The 21,791-nt window shown below is 37.6% G+C and overlaps 1 protein-coding gene across 2 annotated transcripts in view; it reads right to left on the minus strand.

The window, feature by feature from the left end:
• Positions 1 to 21,791, minus strand: part of Magi3 (membrane associated guanylate kinase, WW and PDZ domain containing 3) — a 231,246-nt gene that overhangs the window by 100,445 nt on the left and 109,010 nt on the right. For both annotated transcript variants that reach the window (XM_057793099.1, XM_057793100.1), the window contains exon 2: positions 19,292 to 19,408. In XM_057793099.1, coding sequence (XP_057649082.1) covers positions 19,292 to 19,408 — 117 coding nt within the window. The remainder of the gene's footprint in view (positions 1 to 19,291; positions 19,409 to 21,791) is intronic.

A 21,791-nucleotide genomic window follows, 5' to 3' on the forward strand; every position in this document is an offset into this window, starting at 1 on the left:
TTTTTTTGTTTTTTGGTTTTTCGAGACAGGGTTTCTCTGTGGTTTTGGAGCCTGTCCTGGAACTAGCTCTTGTAGACCAGGCTGGTCTCGAACTCACAGAGATCCGCCTGCCTCTGCCTCCCGAGTGCTGGGATTAAAGGCGTGCGCCACCACCGCCCGGCAGTTCTTTATGTTCTTGATAGTATAATAAATCACTAAATCTAATCAACCAGGAGTCTGTATAATACATCACCATTTCATCTCTAAGAATGACTTAAAAATTCTACTGTAAGATGTGCCATGGTTGTAAATATTGTAGAACATAAAGTAACTGTTTTAATCCCTTTTCTAGATATGTATTACATACCCATAAATTTTCATAGATACATTTCTACGAAATACAATTTGCTGAAAGCACATGTGACCAAAAGACAGTACAGAGAAAACAGAGGCAGAGATAACCTTTCAAAAACTATTACAAAATGCAAAATAGTTCTAATTAAAAATATTACTACAATTAAAAAGAAATGTTAAATTACAAATAAAAAGTACTAGAATAAGAAAGAATTTTCTTTTCACAATGATGGAATAAACTGTGATATATATATATATAAACTATTATGATCAAACAGAGAACAGAGGCTACACTGAAGTAAATAGGTGCCCTGGTTTGTACTATATCCCCTCAGGTACAGCATTCAGCTGTGTTCATTTATTGTAATTACTTGCTGCTATCTGATGATAAGCTATTAAGTATGCTGGAAAAAATAGCATAAGAACTAATACAACCTGTTGCTATCATTTGCCTTCTTACAGCTCATCTCTGAGATAATTTGCATTAGAGAAACAAAACAGGCAGTATCTCCTCTTAAACTTTCTTTTAAAAAATAAACCAATTTGTTAATTTTTTTAACTTTGGGGGGCACTCATATGTGTGATGCATATGTATGGTGAACATGTATGGACGTGAATGTGCAAGTACAATGCCTGTTTATAGATGCAAAGGCCAAATGAGAACATAATGTATCCTTTATCATTCTCTGCCTGTTCTTTAGAAACAGGGTCTCTCCCTGAACTTTGCTTGAGTTTCCTCAGCTGGCTGGAAGTCAACAAAGCCTGGTAATCATCCTTCTCACTGCCATCTTTTCTGGAGTTAGATATTCCCAAAATGCTTGGCTTACTACATGGGTGCTGGGATCCAAACTCCAGTCCTCATGGTTGTGCAGCATGGACCCTGAGTAGATAAGCCATCTATGGCTTCTACTGATTTTCTTTTCATCTTTTAAAAAAACAGTTCTGCCGGGCAGTGATGGTGTACACCTTTAATCCCAGCACTTGGAAGGCAGAGGCAGGCGTATCTCTGTGAGTTCGAGGCCAGCCTGGTCTACAAGAGCTAGTTCCAGGACAGCTAGGACTGGAAACCCTGTCTCTGGAAAAAAAAAATCCATTGATAAGAGACACAAGTACACAAGTTCTGAATTTTAACTTGACAATCTCTTCCTTTATACCTAATGCATTATACCTATTAAAAAATAATTCTGCCCATATAAAAGCATAGACTATATGCTTTTAGAAAGCACTGCAGCAAAGGTAGACTCATCTAGGTCCTTGGTAAAGGGAAACAAATTTATAGAGTGGAGAGGAAGAGAGTGTGAAAGGAAGGAGCAGTCTGGTTTCCAATTTATGACAATGATACCCAACAGGATTTATTTTAAAAAGTCAATTATCCCCCTTCTGATCAATCACAGCACTTTCATAAAGATGGGTAATTGCCACCAGGCTTTCTGTTATATTCTATTATTACAATGCCATAATTATTCTATTTTCATGATAAACTGATATACAGTATATCAAATATATCTGTTATTTTCTAGTCATAGCCTTTCCATATAAATTCTAGAGTCAGACACCCAAAAGGAAGGCACCGCTCAAAATTCAAGAACCAGAAATTTCTACTGGACTGACAAGATGGCTCAGCAGGAAAAAGTGCCTTCAACCTGAGTTTGATCTCACGACCTCCCTGGTATCATGCTGTCCTCTGACCTACCCACTCTCACTCACAAGTAAATGAATAAATGCAATTTAAGAAATTTTAAAGGGAAATGCCATCAATTGATTTAGGTCTTCTTATTCTTACTCTTTAGAGAAATCTTACTCTTCCTTAGGTTAATTTTTAGGTATTTTATTCTTTTTCTTTTGAGATAAGATTTCACTGGATAACCCTGGCTGTTCTCAAACTTGGGATGACCCTAATATTTCATCCTTTAAAGTTCTAGGATTAAAGTCATATGCCACCATGCTACTTTTGAAGCAGGTGTTAGCCATACACAAGCATTCATACAGGCGCTTTACCAGTGAACTATATGCCCAATCAAATAGTTTGCAAACTTTTAGTTTCAAATTACTGATGGCATAAAATAATTCAATAATAGGTTTGGTCACTTTGTTGAGATATTAATTACCTACAATAAAATGCATTAATTCCAATAGTATAATGATTGTGTTTTAGAAACCATCAGCCCCAAGTTTTACTAGGTCCTTTTGCAGTCTCTTTCCTATAATAGCTACTGACCTTCTGACAGACAGTTTTGCTTTTAGTAGAACTCCTGTACATGGAATATGTTAACTTGACTATAGCAATAGTTTCCATCTGGCCTGCTTAGTTTGGCATGAAGGTTAAGATTCACCCATGTTCAATTTCTTCTTATGTACGACGTGTCATTTATGAAAAAAAGAGTTGCTTTTCATTCTTTTCCAAGCAAAATGACTTCTACTTCTTTTGTTTGTTTGTTTGATTACTCTGGCAAGAATTCTAAGTACTAAGTTGAAGGGTATAGCAGCAAGTAAACATCCCTGGCAAGTTGCCTCATATTATAGAAAAAACTAACTGGGCACTGGTGGCGCACACCTTTAATCTGGCTGGGGAGGCAGAGGCAGGTGGATCTCTGTGAGTTGGAGGCCAGCCTGGGCTGTTACACAGAAAAATCATGTCTTGAGAGTGAGAGAGAGAGTGAGAGAGCGAGAGAGCGAGAGAGCGAGAGAGCGAGAGAGCGAGAGAGAGCGAGAGAGCGAGAGAGAGGAAAAAGCTACATCCTTAGTCTAGTATGATATTAATTGTGGGCTTTCCAGACATAGTGCATTACATTGAGGTAGATTCCTTTCCTTATATTCCTACTCTGGTAAGTATGGTATTTTTTAATCATAATAGGAAATTAAATTTTGTGAAGTACTTTTTCTGTATTTAATGAGATGCTTGTTGATTCAGAGGTTAAACTATATTTATACTGCAGACATAAATCTCACCTATTCATTACATACTATCATTTTAACAGAATTAAGTTCACTAATACTTTAAAGATGTGGGGGTCAATACCCATAAAGGATTTAGGCTTCTTTGTTGAAAGGCTTTTGGCTACAGCTTCAGTTTCCCCAACAGCTCAAGGTTTCTTCATATATTTTTCACTTGTTGATGACTCAGTCCTGGTAGGGTTTTGTTTCTAGCCAATCGCCTAGCGCATAGTTAGTTATGCCCAGAACTGTCGTAACTCCCACATCAGCAGCCACGCCTCCACTTTCTCATTCAGACATAAGGCTTGCTCTGTAAATTGTTAGTATTTTCAAAATTTCTGTTTTACTTATTTCCTCTATTATTTTTCTATTTTATTTAATTATATCTGCTCTCATCATGACTATCCTCCCTTCTGCTGACTTTGGGTCTAGCTTCTCCCCCTTTAGTCCCTTCAAGTATGAAGTTCAGAGTTTCCTGGTGACTGTTTTCCTGCTTACCTTCCATTACATCGCATACGCTTTGGTATGCTGTACCTTCATTTTTATTGGTACAGATACATTCTCAATTCCACTATAAGTTCTAATTTTAGCTACTTGTTATTTAAAGGTTCACTGCTGTAATTTCCACATATTTGTAGACTTTTCTGTTTTTCTTCTGTTATGAGTTTCATTTCATCAGAAGAGATGTCTCACATATTTAAATGTTTGAATTTGTTTCAGATGGTGTGCATGGCCTGAGAACGTTTGAGCATGTGTATGCTGCTACTGCCGTGTAGAGCGCTCTGTACAGCAATATTAGGTTCACTTAGTTTATTGGGTTGTTAAAGTTCTGTTTTAGGCTGAGTATGGTGGTACATGCCTTTAATCCCAGCACTTGGGATATAGGCATGTACGTCTCTGTGAGCTTGAGTCCAGTCTGGTCAACATAAGAGATTTCTAGGACAATCAGAGCTACAGAGAAACCTTCTCTCTCCCTTTTACTTTATGAGTAGAACACCTCTGTAAAGATACCAATATCCCATGGTCTGTTTACCACTGATGGGCACTGAGACTATCTCACAATTTTGGCTACTATAACTAAAGGAGCCAAGAACTTACAAGTCCTTAAGTAGATATATTTAAATTTATACTGGGTTAATGCCTAAGAGTGGAAGTGCTGGATCATGTGGTAAATATGTATTTAATTTTATACAAAAATATCAAATTATTTGCTTAAGAAGATGAACCATTCTGTATTCTCACAAGCATATGAGAACCACAATTGATTCATATTAGTGTTTATATCTGGAAATTCTATCTTGGAGTTTACTAGTGAAACTTCCTAAATCCTAGAAAATAAAATCAGTGGATAAGGAAAATGAAATAAATTACACTGCAACTCTGTGAGAATCAAATCCTAACAATCTGATGTAGAGCTTATTGGTTTAAAAAGACTGTCAACTGAAAGTAGGCACAGACAATACTGAAACCAGTATCAACTGTTCAGGCTAGCGTTTCCAGGCCATAGGACAGAAGCACGTGGGAGAGCAGCATTTATAATCATTTTTTTTTTTTAACAAGCTGCCATTTTACTGGCAGCTTTTCCTACAAGTGTGTTTGTGAAGCCCTGTCTGCTAATAGTAGGTCTTTCTTACAAAAGCAACATCAAAATGATCATATGCATAACTATACCTCATACAAATCCTATGGATACCATTTCAAGAAATAACAGGCTTTGGAAACTAAGTCCTTAAATTGGCACTTTCAACACAGGACTCTATTTAGTGCTATTAACCTTGCAGGGAGAGCTGAAGATTATTTATTTGGATACCACCCCATAATATCCCCTGGCACTTTCCACTATGAGTATTTGCTTTCTCAGTTAAATCCCTCATTGATACTGTAGCAGAAGAAATACAAAGAGAAGCAGTAAATATTGTGGAACGCCAAATATGATGTCAAAAACTAATAATTTGAAGTTAAAAAAAACACTAGAAATTTCAAGGTAAAATCAAAAGAAACAACAAAATATTTTCATCATTAAAAAATTATATGATACGATCTGTAATCTAATCTAATGTTCAATGGGAAGACTTTTTTGGACATTATTTTAACTAACTGAGAATATCATTATAACATTAATTTTTCTGTATCTGGAATATGTATCACTTAAGATCAAAGATCACTGTACTAATTAGCTTTGTGTGTACTCAAGCTAGAGTCATAGAGAGGAAGGAGCCTCAGTTGAGGACATGGCCCCATGAGATCCACCTGTAAGGCATTTTCTCAATTAATGATTGACACGGAAGGGCTTAGTTCATAGTAGGTGGTGCCATCCCAGGACTGGTGGTCCTGGATTCCATAAGAAGGCAGGCTGAGCAAGCCAGGAAAAGCAAGTCAGTAAGTAGCGCTCCTCCATGGCCTCTCCATCAGCTCCTGTCTCCAGGTTCCTGCCCTGTTTTGAGTTCCTGTCTTGACTTTGTTGGGTGATGAACAGCAATGTGGAAGTTTAAACCATATAAACTCTTTACTTCCCAACTTGCTTTATGGTTTTGGTGTTTGATCACAGAAACAGAATGAAGATGGATGCTTAAAAGAAATCCCACACTAGCTCAGAATTTAGGATAATAAAGGGTTATTTATTTAGGGGTAGATTCACAAATTACAGGCCTCTGCTCGAATGGGGAACAGCAACTGAATCCTGCAGCCGGAAGAGAGGCCGGATATGCACCTTACATCGGCATATATAGTATAAGAGGCCACGCCAAGTGGGCGGGTAACTTAAAAGGCTACTGGCTGAAGGAATTCCTGCAGCATCTAGAAACCCCTAACTAAAACAATCACCAAATAATATAATGAACTCTTAGTGTGTCTTATACTATCATTTTGAGCGTGAAAAGTTCATAGTTTATGTCATTATCTTCACAAATTCTGAAAAACGTTTTCCTGAACTTGTCATCCTCTTGCTTTAACCTCCTAAGTGCTGGGATTACAGGTATGAGCTATCTATCATGTGTGGCTTTAAATTATTTACTTGGCACTTATATTGTACTAACTTTCCATTTTAAAACAGATTGTCTCTATTAAATATTGATATTGGGTAGTGATTATTTAAAAGTTATTAAAAGATTTTCAGTTCATAATAATAAAGTATTAGACCAAAGCATACGACTTTCTCTCTGTAGCACAGGATTCCCCAAGCAACACTCTAGTTCATATCACAGTGTAGCTAATGTAGCTTCACTGTTGCACCATTTGGCTCCTAAGGTACCGGATTCATCTGGCACTTTGTCATAGTCGGCCACGGGCCATACCAGGGCTAACTGCAATGCCTCGCTTTGTCATGAGCTGCATGTCTCCTACTTCTCTACTGCAAAGAACTTAATACAACCAAAACCCCTCTCAAAATTCCTTCCTGGAGCATCTGTCTCCTGGGATCATTATCTGTATCAATTCTTTGTCAGTCAGGATCCAGAAAAGAGATCACATGTAATTTAAAAGGGGGGAGGTTTAAACAAATATTAACAGTATTTACAAAGAATTAACTGAGTTTTAAAAAGAATTAAAAAAGTAGAGCTAAAAGAAAACTCTGAAGAATTCTATCCTATACCTGAGGAAGAATTGCCATTGGTGAGCAGCTTGCAAAAGAGGAACACTCCTAAAATCTATTTCAGATCTCATTCAAGCAGGTGTGGTCACAGTAACAGTCCATTGAGCAAAGAATCTTGCTGGATTGCTTGGAGACAGTGTTGGTTCCGTAGGTTAAGGCTGGCAGGCAGAGAACTAACTGTCTGGGGTACTAATGTGATTCCCCAAAGATGCCCAGGCAATGGTGGTGGTAGGTAAAGCTTGTTTTAAAGTTAATAGAAAACCAACTAGAGTGCTGGCTGGACTTCTCAGGAACCTCTTGTAGGTGCTACTGTATCTATCTAGGAGGGAGGAGGGCCACAGAAATCACAGCAATCAGTTTACACAGGTAGAGCACTGGGAGCTACTATGAGGATGCTGCTGTTTGAGCTAAGAAGCCCCTCACTGGCATCACTGAAATTCCACTGAGTAGTTGACTGCTAGGGTACTGCTGTACTTGTCTGCAAGACAAGAGCAAAAGGACAAAAACCAGGCTGAAAGCAAGGAAACCTCCATTCTTCCAGAATCCTTCTTGTGCCCTCTAGTGACAAAGCTGAGCACTGCACTGGAGGTGGAGAGCACTTTTCCAGTACCACAGACAGGCAAGATAGAATAGATTTGGCACAAAAAGGCAATGAGCAAGGCCAGCTGGCCAGGGACTGAAAAAGCATGGGACAAAACCGGTCTCGCTGAACATAATGGACAATGAGGACTACTGAGAACTGAAGAACAATGGCAATGGGTTCTTGATCCTATTGCACGTAATGGCTTTGTGGGAGCCCAGGTAGTTTGGATGCTCACCTTAATAGACCTGGATGGAGGTGGGTGGTCCTTGGACCTCCCACAGGGCAGAGAAACCTGCTTGCTCTTTGGGCTGAGGAGGAAGGAAGACTTGATTGGGGGAGGGGGAGGGAATGGGAGGTGGTGGCGGGGAAGAGGCAGAAATCTTTAATAATTAAATAAATTAATTAATAAAAAAATAAAATAAAATTTAATTAAAAAAAAAGGCAATGAGCAATAAACTGGCTTGCTGAGAAAGTCTAACGTTAATGAAATTAAATTTTAGTATAAGAAGTTTATATTAAGGTACCATTTTTCTCCTCTATTCAGTCATAATTTTTTTTTTTTCCGAGACAGGTTTCTCTGTAGCTTTGGAGCCTGTCCTGGAACTAGCTCTTGTAGACCAGGCTGGCCTCAAACTCACAGAGATTCACCTACCTCTGCCTCCCGAGTGCTGGGATTAAAGGCCTGCGCCACCACCTCCCGGCATAATAATAATTTTCAAATTATACACTAACGTGCATTTCTGGAACAAGCCTTAATAGTTATAACACATTATCCTTTTGCATATTGTTATATATTCATTTTCTGAAATTTTAGTACATGTTTTAGATCAAAGTCCACGAAAATTTGAAGTCTACTATTGTTTTCTTTTTATAATTGTGTTTTTGTTCAGCTGTAATAATGTTCAAATAAGAACACGAGTTGGGAAACGTGCCCTATTATTTTCATTGTTTTATTAATTAATTTATCTTATGAGTACTTTCTTTATCTACTGTATGTCTAAGCACCACAGCTATGGCTACTTCCCACATGGGTCAAAAGAGCCACTGGATTATAAGAAATCGGAGTTCTGGACAGTTGTGAGCTGTCAGGTGGGTACTGAGACTCAAACCTGGAGCTCTGAAAGGACAGCAAGTGCTCTGAGCCACTAAACACCTTTTAAGGCCCCCTCTTCTACTTTCAGAAAATATTGTATAGAATTGTTTTGGGAGAAAACAGGAACTCAGTCTCTTGAGAGGCAAGGCTGTGGTTTGGATCCTCCGCCTCTCTGATCTCTTTGCACCCCACACCTGCCTCTGGGCGTTAATTACTAAGACCTATTAGACCTCGTGCTACAGTTGCAGGGTTTATTTCAGGATGAACTGCTCAGAATGAAGCTGGGCACAGTGGTGCGTATCTTTAAGAGCAGCAATGGGGGAGGGGACAGAGGCAAGGGCAGCGGGTATTTCTGTGCATTCCAGGCCAGCCTGATCAACAGAGTGAGTTCCAGGACGTCCGGGGCTGTTAAACAGAGAATCGGGGTGGGGGAACGGGACGGGGACACAAACATGACACATCAGAAATTGCTCAAAATGTCCTTCAATGCTTCAATGTTCACCTAAAAACCAGAGGGTTCTTACTGACACCATCACCCATCCTTATGCCAATTTCTCACTCTGGAGTAGATACAAAAAAATCCATGTTGAGTTTGTTTTTTCTTTCACTAATGTTTTCCTTCCTAGCTAGTTTTGCTTTACCCTGCTCTTTTTCTTCCCATTCTTAAGACAAATGTCTGTGCCATTTGACAGCTTTGCAATTTACTAATAGAAATACTTAGTATTACATTTCCTTCTAAATGATGTTCCAGCTATCCTAAAATTTTGATTCAATGTAGTAGTCTCTACTATGTTGCCATTTATGATTTTTTAAATTTCTCTGGTGATTTTTAAATATACTGATTATTGATATTACTTAACTTCCAAATATCTGGAGATTTTCTAGATTCCAAGCTGTTAATAATTTCTAATTTAATTTCCACCATAATCAAGTAACACATTTTATATGATGTAAACATTCTTATGGTCAATGAGTTTCTTTCTGTGGTTCAGAACACCATATTTACAGAATTTCATGTCCACTAAAAAAGAATGTGCACTTACAGTGTTGGACAGCTTGTTCTAATAAATAGCAACTAGTCACGATAATGGAGTACTATTCTTGTTTTCTACTTACTGAATTTTTTAAATTTTTAATTTAAAAATTACTAAAAGAGGATAGGAAATCTTAAACTATGAAGACTATTATTTCACTTCTACTTGCAGAATTTCCTTTACTATTTCTTATACTAACTCTGTTGCTGAAAATTCTTCCACTTTTTTCTTTGAAAAACAATCAAATTTTAAAAGATATTTTTGTTATACAGAGGAAATATATGTTGGTACTTTTTCTTCTTAGCGTATTAAAGATTTCAGTTATTAGACTTTGATTTGTGCTATTCCAGCTAATAAATCTGTAGCAATCCTTTGGTCCCTTCCATGAAAAGTATCTTCTTTCTCTCTATTTGCCATACATTTTCTCTTGGTTTCTGGTTTTGAGCAATGAGAATATGATATGCCTTGGTGTGATTTTTACGAAATTTTTTCTGCTTGGAGTCTGCGAACTTCTTAAATTTACAAGTTTAGTTTTTCACAGAATTTAGCAAGGATTCAGAGAATTTTTGAAGTGTTTTTCCTGTTTTCCCAACTGTAGCTTGTTTACGGTTCTATAGCTAAATATCCATAGAGCATAGCTCTGTCTACATTTCAGTGTTCACCATATGCTGCTTATGTCTTGTCCAACCTCACTGTCTGTAACAAAGGTAAACTGACTGGCAGCTAGCCAGTGATGCAGAGCCCCTGGCTCCTTTCAGTTTCCCGCAGTCAGCGTCTTTCTTCTCTTTGTTCCAACTTTAATGACTTAATTTATGAACATATTTAAAATATGTTCCTTGTGTGGTAATATTGTAACATGTAACATTTCTATATTTTTTCTATCATCTCACCACCTTTATTTTGAAAAGTCATCTAAATGATATTTTCCTATTGTTTTTATGTCTAGTGATTTTTATTAGATGTTAAACATGAATATTTTAATATTTGGTGTCTCTATTTGGTTGTCACATAAAAAATCTCCCTCTTTTTTGGCAGAGATATTATATGCATATTCACTTGGTCCTTTGGAGACTTATTTAATTTAACTTTGTTCAAGTGGGGTCTCTCTGCTAGGGCTGGTTAGAATTCAAATGTCTCCAAGCCCTGAGTAAGCACCTATAGTTTCCCTATAGTTTCCAAAGAGTTCTCCAGAAACTTTAGATTTCTTAAATCTAGATCTCTATTCTCTATGCTCAATGCATGCCATTTTTGCCCTGTTCTCTTTGATGCTATGGTGCAGAAGATGATTTTAGACAGAAAGCTAAGGAAATTATATCACAGGACTCCTACTGCACAATCTCTTCATCACTTAGGACCCATGATCCCGTTGAGCTATAGTTCAGCATCTCCCACAGGAGTGTCTGCCTGCTCCCAAGCCATGCATCCTCCCACACCTCTCTCTTCTAGTGATCTCCGATTCTAATCAGTAAGCCGCTCTTCTTTGTGGCTTCTGTGTAATTCTGTTATGTCTGCATAATTTTTCTTATCCTTTCTGATACAACTAGATATTTTAGACTCATTTATACTTTCATTGTCTCTAACCTGTTTTCAGAATTTTATCCGTGTATATCTTGATTCTTTTAATTAGAATGGTATTTGGATATCAGATGTGACCATTCAGCTTGCAAAATGCTACTAATGTATCATTGTTTCCAGGTTCAGAAAAGAATTTTTAGACATTTCAATTTGTGAGTAAGCTAAGAAGTTCTAATAAGCTCTGAAAGGCTACAACTACTTAGACTCTATGAACCAAAACTATTTAGATTATATCTTCTTTCTAGGACAAAATATCACACTGAGGAGAAGTGCAAACCTGAGATAATAAAGTAAACTAAAAGGCAACAAAGGAGCAGTGAACAGTAAGGGAGACAGTCTTAGAAGGCACATCTCTATTTTTCTTTAATGTATTTGAACAAGGGAAAGGGGAGCTCTAAAGCTATGAAATTTAAAAATGTTATCCTGGAAAAATCCATGTCAGAGTTAGAACTAGAAAAAATAATTAGTTTTATAACCTCTTTTATAACAAGTATCTCTTAACTGCACTCAGTCTTTCTTTCCTCATCCCATAATATTTAGCCCTTCATGTTCTCTTGTGGTTTTGGTGGTAGATAAGTACATAAAAATATATTTGATAATAAGAATGTAAAAACAATGTGAAACTACACAGTTTCCATTCCAAATGACGATCCAAACTTACAAAAGTTCACTGAGATGTGTTGACTTTGGGTCTGATTAATTTTGGTAAATTATTTATTTGTAATTTTTTATAATAAAGGCTTTTATTAGAAAGTATAAGAAAAGATAATATTAGATGGTGAGGAAAGATAGAATGTAAACAAAAGGACACATGAGTCCTGACAGATGATGCAAAGCCAATTGTTTCTCTGGTTTCAATTCTGTTGTGTTTTGTTCTATTTGTGGAGAGCCACTGGATAATGCTGTAATTGAGAGTGAAGGTAGAAAACCCTAAGAGAAGCTCCAAGGCTATAGGATGATCATCCTAATTGTATACAAATTATTGAAACATATCAAGTTAGGGACTGGGCAAGTGTTTGGGTGGCTAACTTAATATGGTTGTGTGATTTTTTTTTATTTATGAGTTTGTTTCAATAAAGTGAGATTATAAACTAAAATGCTATTCTGAGATGTTCAATAGACATGACATATCAAACCTTTTAAAACAAGGCTTTATACCAGGAAACAATTAGATAACAGCTTGCTATACTTAACATAGTCAAGGAAAAAAAAATAAGATCCCAAATTTAATATCTATCCAAATGAACATCAGTTGAAGTATAAAAGTCACAAACTGCTAGAAACTTTTCTTGGGAAACCTAGTATAAAACTAGCTTTCAACTATCACAATTACTGGGAAAAAAAAACCCATGGGGATTAATGGTGAGATTAAATATGTAGTTACTCAAAAAATATGAATAAATGATTACTACAAAGGGAAGAGTATAATTGCTTTAAAAATATAAGTGTGGGAACTCATTCAGCCAATAGCCTTTAAGATACCAGTCCATTTGGGCATGGTCTCTTGTACTATAAACGCAGCAGTAAAGCTTCCATGTGCTCTCTCTTGGCCACTTGATTCCATTCCTGTTCCCCATCTGTGCAGAGGACTGTGATCTGTGAGTGTACCCCTAAATAACACTTTATTATACTTAATTCTGAGCTAGTGTGGGACTACTTTATAGTGTCCATTTACACAGATTAATAGAGATGGGCTAATTTAAGATATAAGAGCTAGCTAGCAGTACATGTAAATGATTAGCCAAGCAGTGTTTAAATTAATACTGTTTCTATGTGATTATTTCAGGTCCAGGCAGCCGGGAACAAACAAGCAGCCTCCAACTACATATAAATACAACTCAAATGTCAACAAGCAGTATAAATGTTGTGTGATACTTTGTGCTCTGACAAAGCTTGCCTGGAGATTGGAGAGTGGAGCTAACCACTAGTTAACAATAGAAGCTGGGAAGTAGTGGCGTATGTCTTTAATCCCAGCACTTGGGAGGCATATGCCTTTAATCTCGGCACTCAAGAGGCAGAGAGAGGAAGTTATAATGTGGGGCAGAGTCAGGATCTCAGCTATTTGGATGGAGGAAAGAGATGGGTAGGAAGCAACTGGCAGCTGCTCCCAGTTCTTTGATCTTTCAGGTTTCCCCCCAATATTTGACTCCCAATTTTTTTTTATTGATTAAGATTAATCAGATTCATGCTTCAGGTAAATGGGCTGGTGATGTAGCTTAGTTGGTAAAAATGCTTACCTAGTATGTACCAGCTCTGAGTTTAAATTCCAGCATTACATGAAAAGTAAAAAAGGTGTTGTAGTGATGTCTCGTTTGTACTCTCACAGATAAAGCTTGCCTGAAGATGAGAGGGTGGAGCTACCCACTAGTTAACCACAGCAGTCTGGAGGTCTTCAAGGGTGGGGTGAGTCTATTTAACATTCCCTGTAGAAGAACCTTTCATTGATATCTCTTAGAATTACTATAAGTAGGCGCTGTGAAGGCAAATTTTTCTCTGTCTTTTTCTTGAAAGGGTATAGTAAAGAAACAATCTTTTAAGTCAATAACTATCCTTTAGGCAATAGAGAAGGCAAAGGAATTTCAGACTGTAGAGAGTCAATTGGCTGAATCACCTTATTAACAGATTTAGATCTCTTACCATTCTCCATTTTCCAGATTTCTTGTTAACAACAAATACAGGAGAATTCCAAGGGCTAATCGATTCTTCAGTATGCCAAGCATTTAACTGCTCCTGTATCAGCTGTTCTAAGGCCTGCAATTTCTCTGTTGTTAAAGACCACTGTGCAACCTATACAGGATTGTCTGTCAACCATTTTAAAGGTAGAGCTGTTAGTGACTTTGGAAGATCAGTGGCTCTTGTGCCCTATTCTTGTACAACCTGAATGGTTGATGGCTGTTCTTTATAATACCTTCTAATACTTTTCCCAGGAAAATACATTAATTTATGGTTTGTTCCTGAGATTGGAGGGATGTTAATCTGAGTATTCCATTGCTATAACAAACCATGTCCCCGTAAGTTCATCGCTATGTTAGCTATCTATGGCTTTAACCTTCTGGCCCTATACATCTGACCCATCTCATGCTCTGTTTTACCTGATATAAAGTTTAATTCCCTAAAAGTTGAACATTTACCTCCTGAAGAGGACAATTTGATGCCAAGATTCTGGTGCAATTATTGTGACATCTGCACCTGTGTCTACAAGACCTTCAATGACAATGTCATTTATTCATATTTTTAATTTTGATCTTTGTTCATTTATAGAAGCTTGCCAAAATATTTGCTTTATGGCTTCTCCTGAATTTTTCATTTTCTCTTCAATAGCCTTTCTATCATCCAGAGCAATATGGTTTCTTATAATAGGCATTAGGTTCTTTAATTGTTCTGAGAAGGAATTTCTTCCATGATTACGGGAAATGACTGAACCAAATTTGGCATAGGGGCCTGCAAGAGGCCTCTTAAGTCATTTCCCAATGACAAAGGGTTACCTTGACTGTCCCTTGTTGATCTACATTTATTAGTCCAATGTCTGCCTTTGCCACACCATCTGCATAATCCAGAATGGAGGTGCCTTCTGTTTGACTTATGCTTAGATAAAACATTGATTCTAGGAATGCCCTATTTACAATCCATTTTTAGGTGACCTTGTTTACTGCAACTGAAACACTTGACATTTCAATTTTTCTTTGAATCTCTGGAAACACCTCTCCTCTCCAAGCATCATCATGGTCATGAGATTCAATATTGATTGTATCTCAGATCCATTTTTCCAAGGGAGCATTAATGTGCATTAGCATTTTCAAAAGCCAGAGATTCAATATTATTTGTCTAGCTTCTGAATTTGCTGTCAATATATTTACAGCTGATGTCAATCTTTGTAAGATATTCGTGATATTTCCTTTGGGCCCTGTATAACTTTAGTAAATGATTCAATTTTATTTCCTGCTTCTTCAATTCTGTCCCAAGCATTCAACACTGTATGGCATAAATCCAGGGTACAGTCATCATATAGAGATTGCCTTTGTACATCAGCATAACCCCCATCTCCAAAGAGGTGGTCCTGGGATATTTCCAAACCTCTAGCCCTATTTTGTAGTCCAATGGTCTTAGCCTCATCTTTCCACCAAGTCCTCTTTCCACTGTAACTAAGAACCAGGCTCCAAGACTGCTACAACCAAGTCTCACCAGTCTTGAGAGATAATTCTATTTATTACGAGTTGACCATGAATTTAACATTTGTCTCACAAAAGGTGAATACGTGCCTTATGAGACTATCACTTCCTTGAATCTCCTCACATCTGACATTGGCACAGAATTCCATTTAATTCTTACACAGCCTTGGGGATATCTATAATTTGGCAGTTGTTCCTCCAAGGTGACTGAATAAACTAAATCTGGTTGTTTGAAAACCTTAGGCTGGTCCTCTCTACTTATAAAGCAAGGCTGAAATTGGTTCTCCATTAAATTTCTCTGTCTGGTTCTGAATATCTCTATGATCTGTTTTAATAAGTTTTTCTAAGGCTTGTATCTTGGCACTCCTATCAACCAACTTTTTCAGAGATAAATCAAGAAATATCAAACCAACAATAAAGATTATCAAAATGATACTTAGCATTATACCAATCCTGGTTAAATTGCTCATCCTTTCATTTAATTGTTCCAATTTTATACCATCTGTTGTATAATAATACAGAGATCATCTCTATCAAAATAGTGTTTCCCATTTTTTAATGTGGAAAAAAATCTCTCTCTTTTAACTAATTCCTCCCTTTAAGAATTCCCAATTGTCTCACCAAATCAGCCCACAATTACGGTGAAATGTGAGGCACAGCGTGTCTGAGTGAGAACACAGGTGGTGCACAGCCTGGCTGAGGACAGCTGCAGCTGCTATCATGTAACTGTGAGCTGTGAGTGGCAATCCAAGGAGGGGGTCTAAGGAAAGCCCACACCCACAGGGCTATCTGAAAAACACACAGGACTGTGCGGAAGAAGCACGTGTGGTGGGAGCAGCCTGAAGGCAGAGTGAGTCTAGGGTGGGTGGGTCCTGTGGCATTTGGAGCCCAGTGCTTCTGGAGTTTGGGTGGCAGTTGGAGATTGTTGTTGAGAAGCTACAACAGGAAAATCCCAAAATCGTTCAGAGGCTTAGGGGAAAAAGAAAACAAAACCTAGCCAGTGGGGCAGTGATTCCCGTGGGAGCCCCCACATGAGCCAGTGGCTGAAAAAGTCACAGGCAAGTGGCTTTTTGGTGAATTCATGCCATAATGCATAAAGTTGGGCATCTATTGTTAGTCGTATAGGTTAGTTTAGTACCAAATGTTGCATGAATTCTAATTGGTCTTGTTAATTTAAAAAACAAAAACAAAAAAACACCAGAGCCAGATACTGGGGCAAATGCTGAAAGATCAGAGAAAGGATCAGGTCACAGTCAACTCTCGCCTTTCTAACTCCTCATGTCTCCTCCTGCCTTACATTCCTCTCTCTGTCTGTACAGGCCTCCAGATCTCTATGGTTAACTAGTAGCTAGCTCCACCCTCCGATCTTCAGGAAAGTTTACTTTGTTAGAGTAGAAACAAGATATCACCACAAGGAGTAGTGATATACACCTTTATCCCAGCACTCAGTAGATGGAGGCAGGAGGAGGAGAAGTTCAAGACCATCTTGGCAATGTGGTGAGCTCGAGGTTTAGGGGAGAAAATTGGAGTAAGAATGAAGAAAACATATGCAAAATAGAATAGTAAATCTTCTGACTTGCTGAATATCTTTTTATTGGGAAAACAGACAGACTACTAACAATAGGGACAAAAAAAAACACAACAACACAATAAAGGCAGAAGAAAAAGATTACCACAGGGGGATAATAACTGATAACTGGGATAAACACACAAATCTTTCAAAACAGAAAAACCAAATAAACTTGAGAGCAAAATGACTTTTATAGAAGGCATATGATAAAAAGACAGTGAGGCTAAAGATAATAACCATATCAGCAGTTTCAACTGGCTATTGAGTATATTCAAAACTATTTGCAAAACAAATTCAGAAACTTTAAGAATAAAAAAATTGACAAAGACACATCATGTAAACACAGAGTGGTAATTCTGAAACCTGACAAAGAAGATTTATAAAAACAAAGTTATAGATAAGGAGTTACTTAAAAACAAACTGTGTATCAGGTTAAGGACTCTGAACTTAAAATCTACAGTCAGGAAGACTTAAGAGGACAAACAGTCAAGAGCCAGGTGTGGACTTCAAATACAGAAGAGACTTAAAACAACACCCACAAAAGGTAGGCTAGATTGAAGTGAGAAGACAAGCAAGTGATCTTAGACTGGGGTAGGAGGCAGCTACTACCTGAGTACCTATTCTAGGGCAAGTGCTTACATACATATTTTCAGTAAAGTAAAAAGAGCAAATAAATGAAGGCGGTCTTTAATAGTAAAAAAAAGAAAAAAGGCAAACAAACCTCCAGAGTGAAAGCTAGTATCCACAACAATCTACAAATATATTGAAAAAGAAACTGTGGCGGTTTGAATGAGAATGACACCCAAAGTTCATATATTTGGTTGCTTGGTCACCAATTAGTAGAACTTTGGGGGAAGGAAGTGTGTATAGAGGGTGGAGTTTGAGGTTTCAAAAGCCCATCCATTCAGAAAGCTCCCTCTCCCCTCCCCCGTTCCTGAATAAGCTCTAACCTCTCCACTACTGCTCAGTGCCATGCTTTCTCTGTGTACTATCATAGACTAGCTCTCTGAAACAGTAAACAAGGCCCCAGTTAAAAGTTTTCTTGCATAAGCTGCCCTGGTAATGATGTCTCTTCACAGCAGTAAAAATGTAACTAAGCCCCCCCCACCCCCGCAAAAAAGGAAGCTTTTACATGCCTCTTACTTCTTTACTATTTTTTAAATTCTTCCCCAGACCCAAACTTACTAAAGCCAAAATATAGCAGATATGATTTCTCATTATATATTTAAAATAAAAAGCACCAGGATATCAATACCCAGATTCTGTATTAGGGCTAACAGCTATGTAAAAATTGAAAATAAATTACACATGGAAGGCAATGTATACTTCTTTCTTACTGGGGAATAGTAGATTTTATAGCCAGTAACAGTTTAATAAGATACTTGTTTGTAATGTACAAGGCACTGACTTTCAAAATTTATTTGTAGGGGGACTCAGCAGTTAAGGGCACTGGCTGCTCTTCCAGAGTTCAATCCTAAATTCAAATCCCAGCAACCATATGTTGGCACACAACCTTCCGTAGTGAGATCTGGTGCCCTCTTCTGGCCTGCAGGCAGACATTCAGGCAGAACACTATATACATAATAAAAAATCTTTTTTTAAAAATTCTTAAGAATAAAATCCTGCTAACAACAGATAAATAGGAGCTGTGGCAAAGACTGAGCAGAGCATCAGCTGCCCTCCCAGAGGACCATGTGTGTAATCCAGCACACACATGACATCCCCAAGAGATTAATCTGATGCCTTCTTCTGGCCTTAGAGGACACTGCATGAATGTGGTACACAGACACACATGGAGGCAAAACACTCATGCAGGAAAAAAATAATAAAAATTCAAACTTTTCTTTTTTAGTGTTTTGAGACAGGGTTTCTCTGTGTAGCCTTGGCTGTACTGGAACTCACTCTGTGGGCCAGGTTGACCTTGAACTCACAGAGATCCTCCTAAAGGTGTGTACCACCAGCACTCAGCAAAAATAAAAACTTTTTTTTTAAAGAACAGGTAAGTACATATTTTTAAATTGTGGCCATCACTTTGTTACAAGTCACAACATGAAATGTCATTTTTTTCTACTGAAACTGACCACATACAGTCTTCAGGAGAATTTTCTCCTCATTCAACTTTTGTTTCACTCTCTGTCTTCAACTTAGTCTTCACAATTTCATGCAAAATACATTTTTTATATTTGCGTGTGTGTGTGCGCGCGCCACGTGTGCAGGTCAGAAGACAACTTGTGGGAGTTGGCTCTCTTCTTCCACCAGCTGGGTTTGAGAAAACATACCCAGCCTTGGCAGCAAGTTCTTTTACCCATTGCTCAAACCATTTTAAAAAAAAAATTTCACTAAAGTATTTCTAGCTGTTTAATTAAATGAGACATTTCAGTCTCATTTCTCTCATGTCGTCATTTACTTACATGGGATGGTTCTTAAGTAGAGATTATCTCTGATGACTTGCTGAAGTTTGTGGTCAATTGATCCTTTCTGAAACTGAAGACTCAGGTAGTGCCGCAAATCTTTATTTATGACTTTGCCTTTAAAAAAAAAAAGTAATTATTAGATACTCACTTAAGTATATAAAATAATGATCAAATAGCTTTAAATCATTTAGCTAATAACCGGACAAGGAAATCAGTATTTGATTTACAAGAAGATAAGAATTCTATAGGTACTATAATTAAAATAAATGACTGCACTATAATGAAGACATAATTTTATGTGACGGGAGAACATATAGTGCAGAGAATATGATGAGCATTCACAATGATTTCATTCAGTCTCATGGCTTTAACTACCACCATATTTTAAAAGCTCCAAATCAGATTCTTACATTATCTCTACTTGCACCTCACTCACACACTGCAGATGACACAAGCATCTCAACTTTCAAACAGACAACACAAGACTCTTCCACTATCTCCCCAGTTTTCTCTCTTAGAAAATAACAGCACCACCAGCCGGAAGAACAAACCCTAACCCGAAGTCACCTTTGTCTTCTAGGTCTATCTAGCAGTTTTTGTCGGCTGCACTTCCACAAACCGGATGCCGCCGCTCTCCATTTTCACCAGTGCCGTTGGAATCTACTCTGCCGCCGTCATTTCCCACCAGGAATTCTACCAGCAGCCCGGCATCCATTTTTGTCTCCTTTCTTCCCTGCCCCTCACACAGTCACCACAGTGAGACGAAAAACAGATTAGCAGTGTTAGTGCCCCCATCCTCAGGACTTACTGCTCAAGATGCAGTAGGTCCCACATGTTCCAGCTGTGGCGATCTCTAACCCTAGCTGATTCACTGTGCACTCCTGCTCTTTGAAAAAACATCTGGGCCCGAGACCAGGACCTTCCACCTGTCACTAGGCAGAACAGCCAGTCTACTTGTTGATTTCTAAACAGAGTGAATAAGTAAGACAGTCAAATGTTTTCTATTATTTATGCAGAACTGGGGAACAGGAACAGTAAACAGAAGGTGAAGAAATCTCAAAGCTATAAATTTATAACAAAGACTGGTTTATATAAAAAGGCAGTGCAAACATTGTTTATTAGACAAGACTGTGGATAATTAGAAAAGATCGATGCTCAGACAAAACATTATCTCACTGCAAAAGAGGTAACTACTGACTACACTGTATTTTATTTAGAATAACATACTTATATCAAGGTTTCATAACAAAAGATTACTACAGATCGGTTCACCCTTTCATCTACTATTCTATAACACTGTATCTCTATAATCATTTTTGTTCCTTTCTACTACATATAAATACACATAACCTACATGGAAAGATGGTAATAAAACCAGGAATCGGTATTTTTCTAAAGTTTAGAGATAACATAGGGCCTAGTAATGAACACAAACCAAAACAACTCCATTCAATGTCCTAACAAAAATAGGGGAACACTGGGATTAAAACAGATAACCCTAAAGATATTTACAGTGATGAATGAAAACAACCCCTATCTTACAGGATGCTCATCCCAGGTATTTAGGGTCCCACCCCAATTCAAATATAATCATATTGTCTTACATTTTAGGTATACTCCAACATGTATTCATTGCTGAGTAGATGCTAAAGCCTAACACATAATCAATACTACACAATATTCATTTTACAAAAATCAACCAGATAACGAGTTCATTTAATTCTTTTAAAAATTGGTAACAGGTATCTCAAGTTATTTGTAAATATTTAACAAAAGCTTTGGTGGATTCCAAATACATGGCCAAAAGTGTCTGAGATATTTGGATAGGTATTTGGGAATGAGCAGAGAGCGTGTCTATTTCTTTTTCATTTAAGAGAATAACAGAGGTTCCAATATTCAAAACTTGGCTCTCCAACATATCTTCAGGAAAAGGTTTAGTCTTGATAAAATGCAATATAGGTATAATTAAAAATGAGTCAACACTTTATAACTCATCCTTTTCTTTTTATTTATTTATTTATTTATTTATTTGTTTATTTTTTGGTTTTTCGAGACAGGGTTTCTCTGTGGTTTTGGAGCCTATCCTGGAACTAGCTCTTGTAGACCAGGCTGGTCTCGAACTCACAGAGATCCGCCTGCCTCTGCCTCCCGAGTGCTGGGATTAAAGGCGTGCGCCACCACCGCCCGGCCATCCTTTTCTTTTAAAAATTTTCTTTTTATTTATTCTTTGTGTCTTTCACATCATATCTTCTGATCCCACCCATATTCCTCCCCTCCCAAAAAATAAAACAAAATAAAATTTAAAATAAAAAAGGAAGAAAGGGAAAGTCTTGTCATGGAAGCTGCAGTGTGATGCAGTAAAGCAGTAAGTCACGCAGTAAATCCCCTTTTATCTGTATATTTTTACAGGCAGGCATTCATCGCAAAGAATCACTGGCTCAAGGCCACTGATCTCTGCTACACCATCAATGCTGGGCCCTCACTGGGATTCTTCCTG

This window comes from Chionomys nivalis, chromosome 18, assembly GCF_950005125.1.
Source record: "Chionomys nivalis chromosome 18, mChiNiv1.1, whole genome shotgun sequence".
In the NCBI taxonomy this organism is placed as follows: Eukaryota; Metazoa; Chordata; class Mammalia; order Rodentia; family Cricetidae; genus Chionomys; species Chionomys nivalis.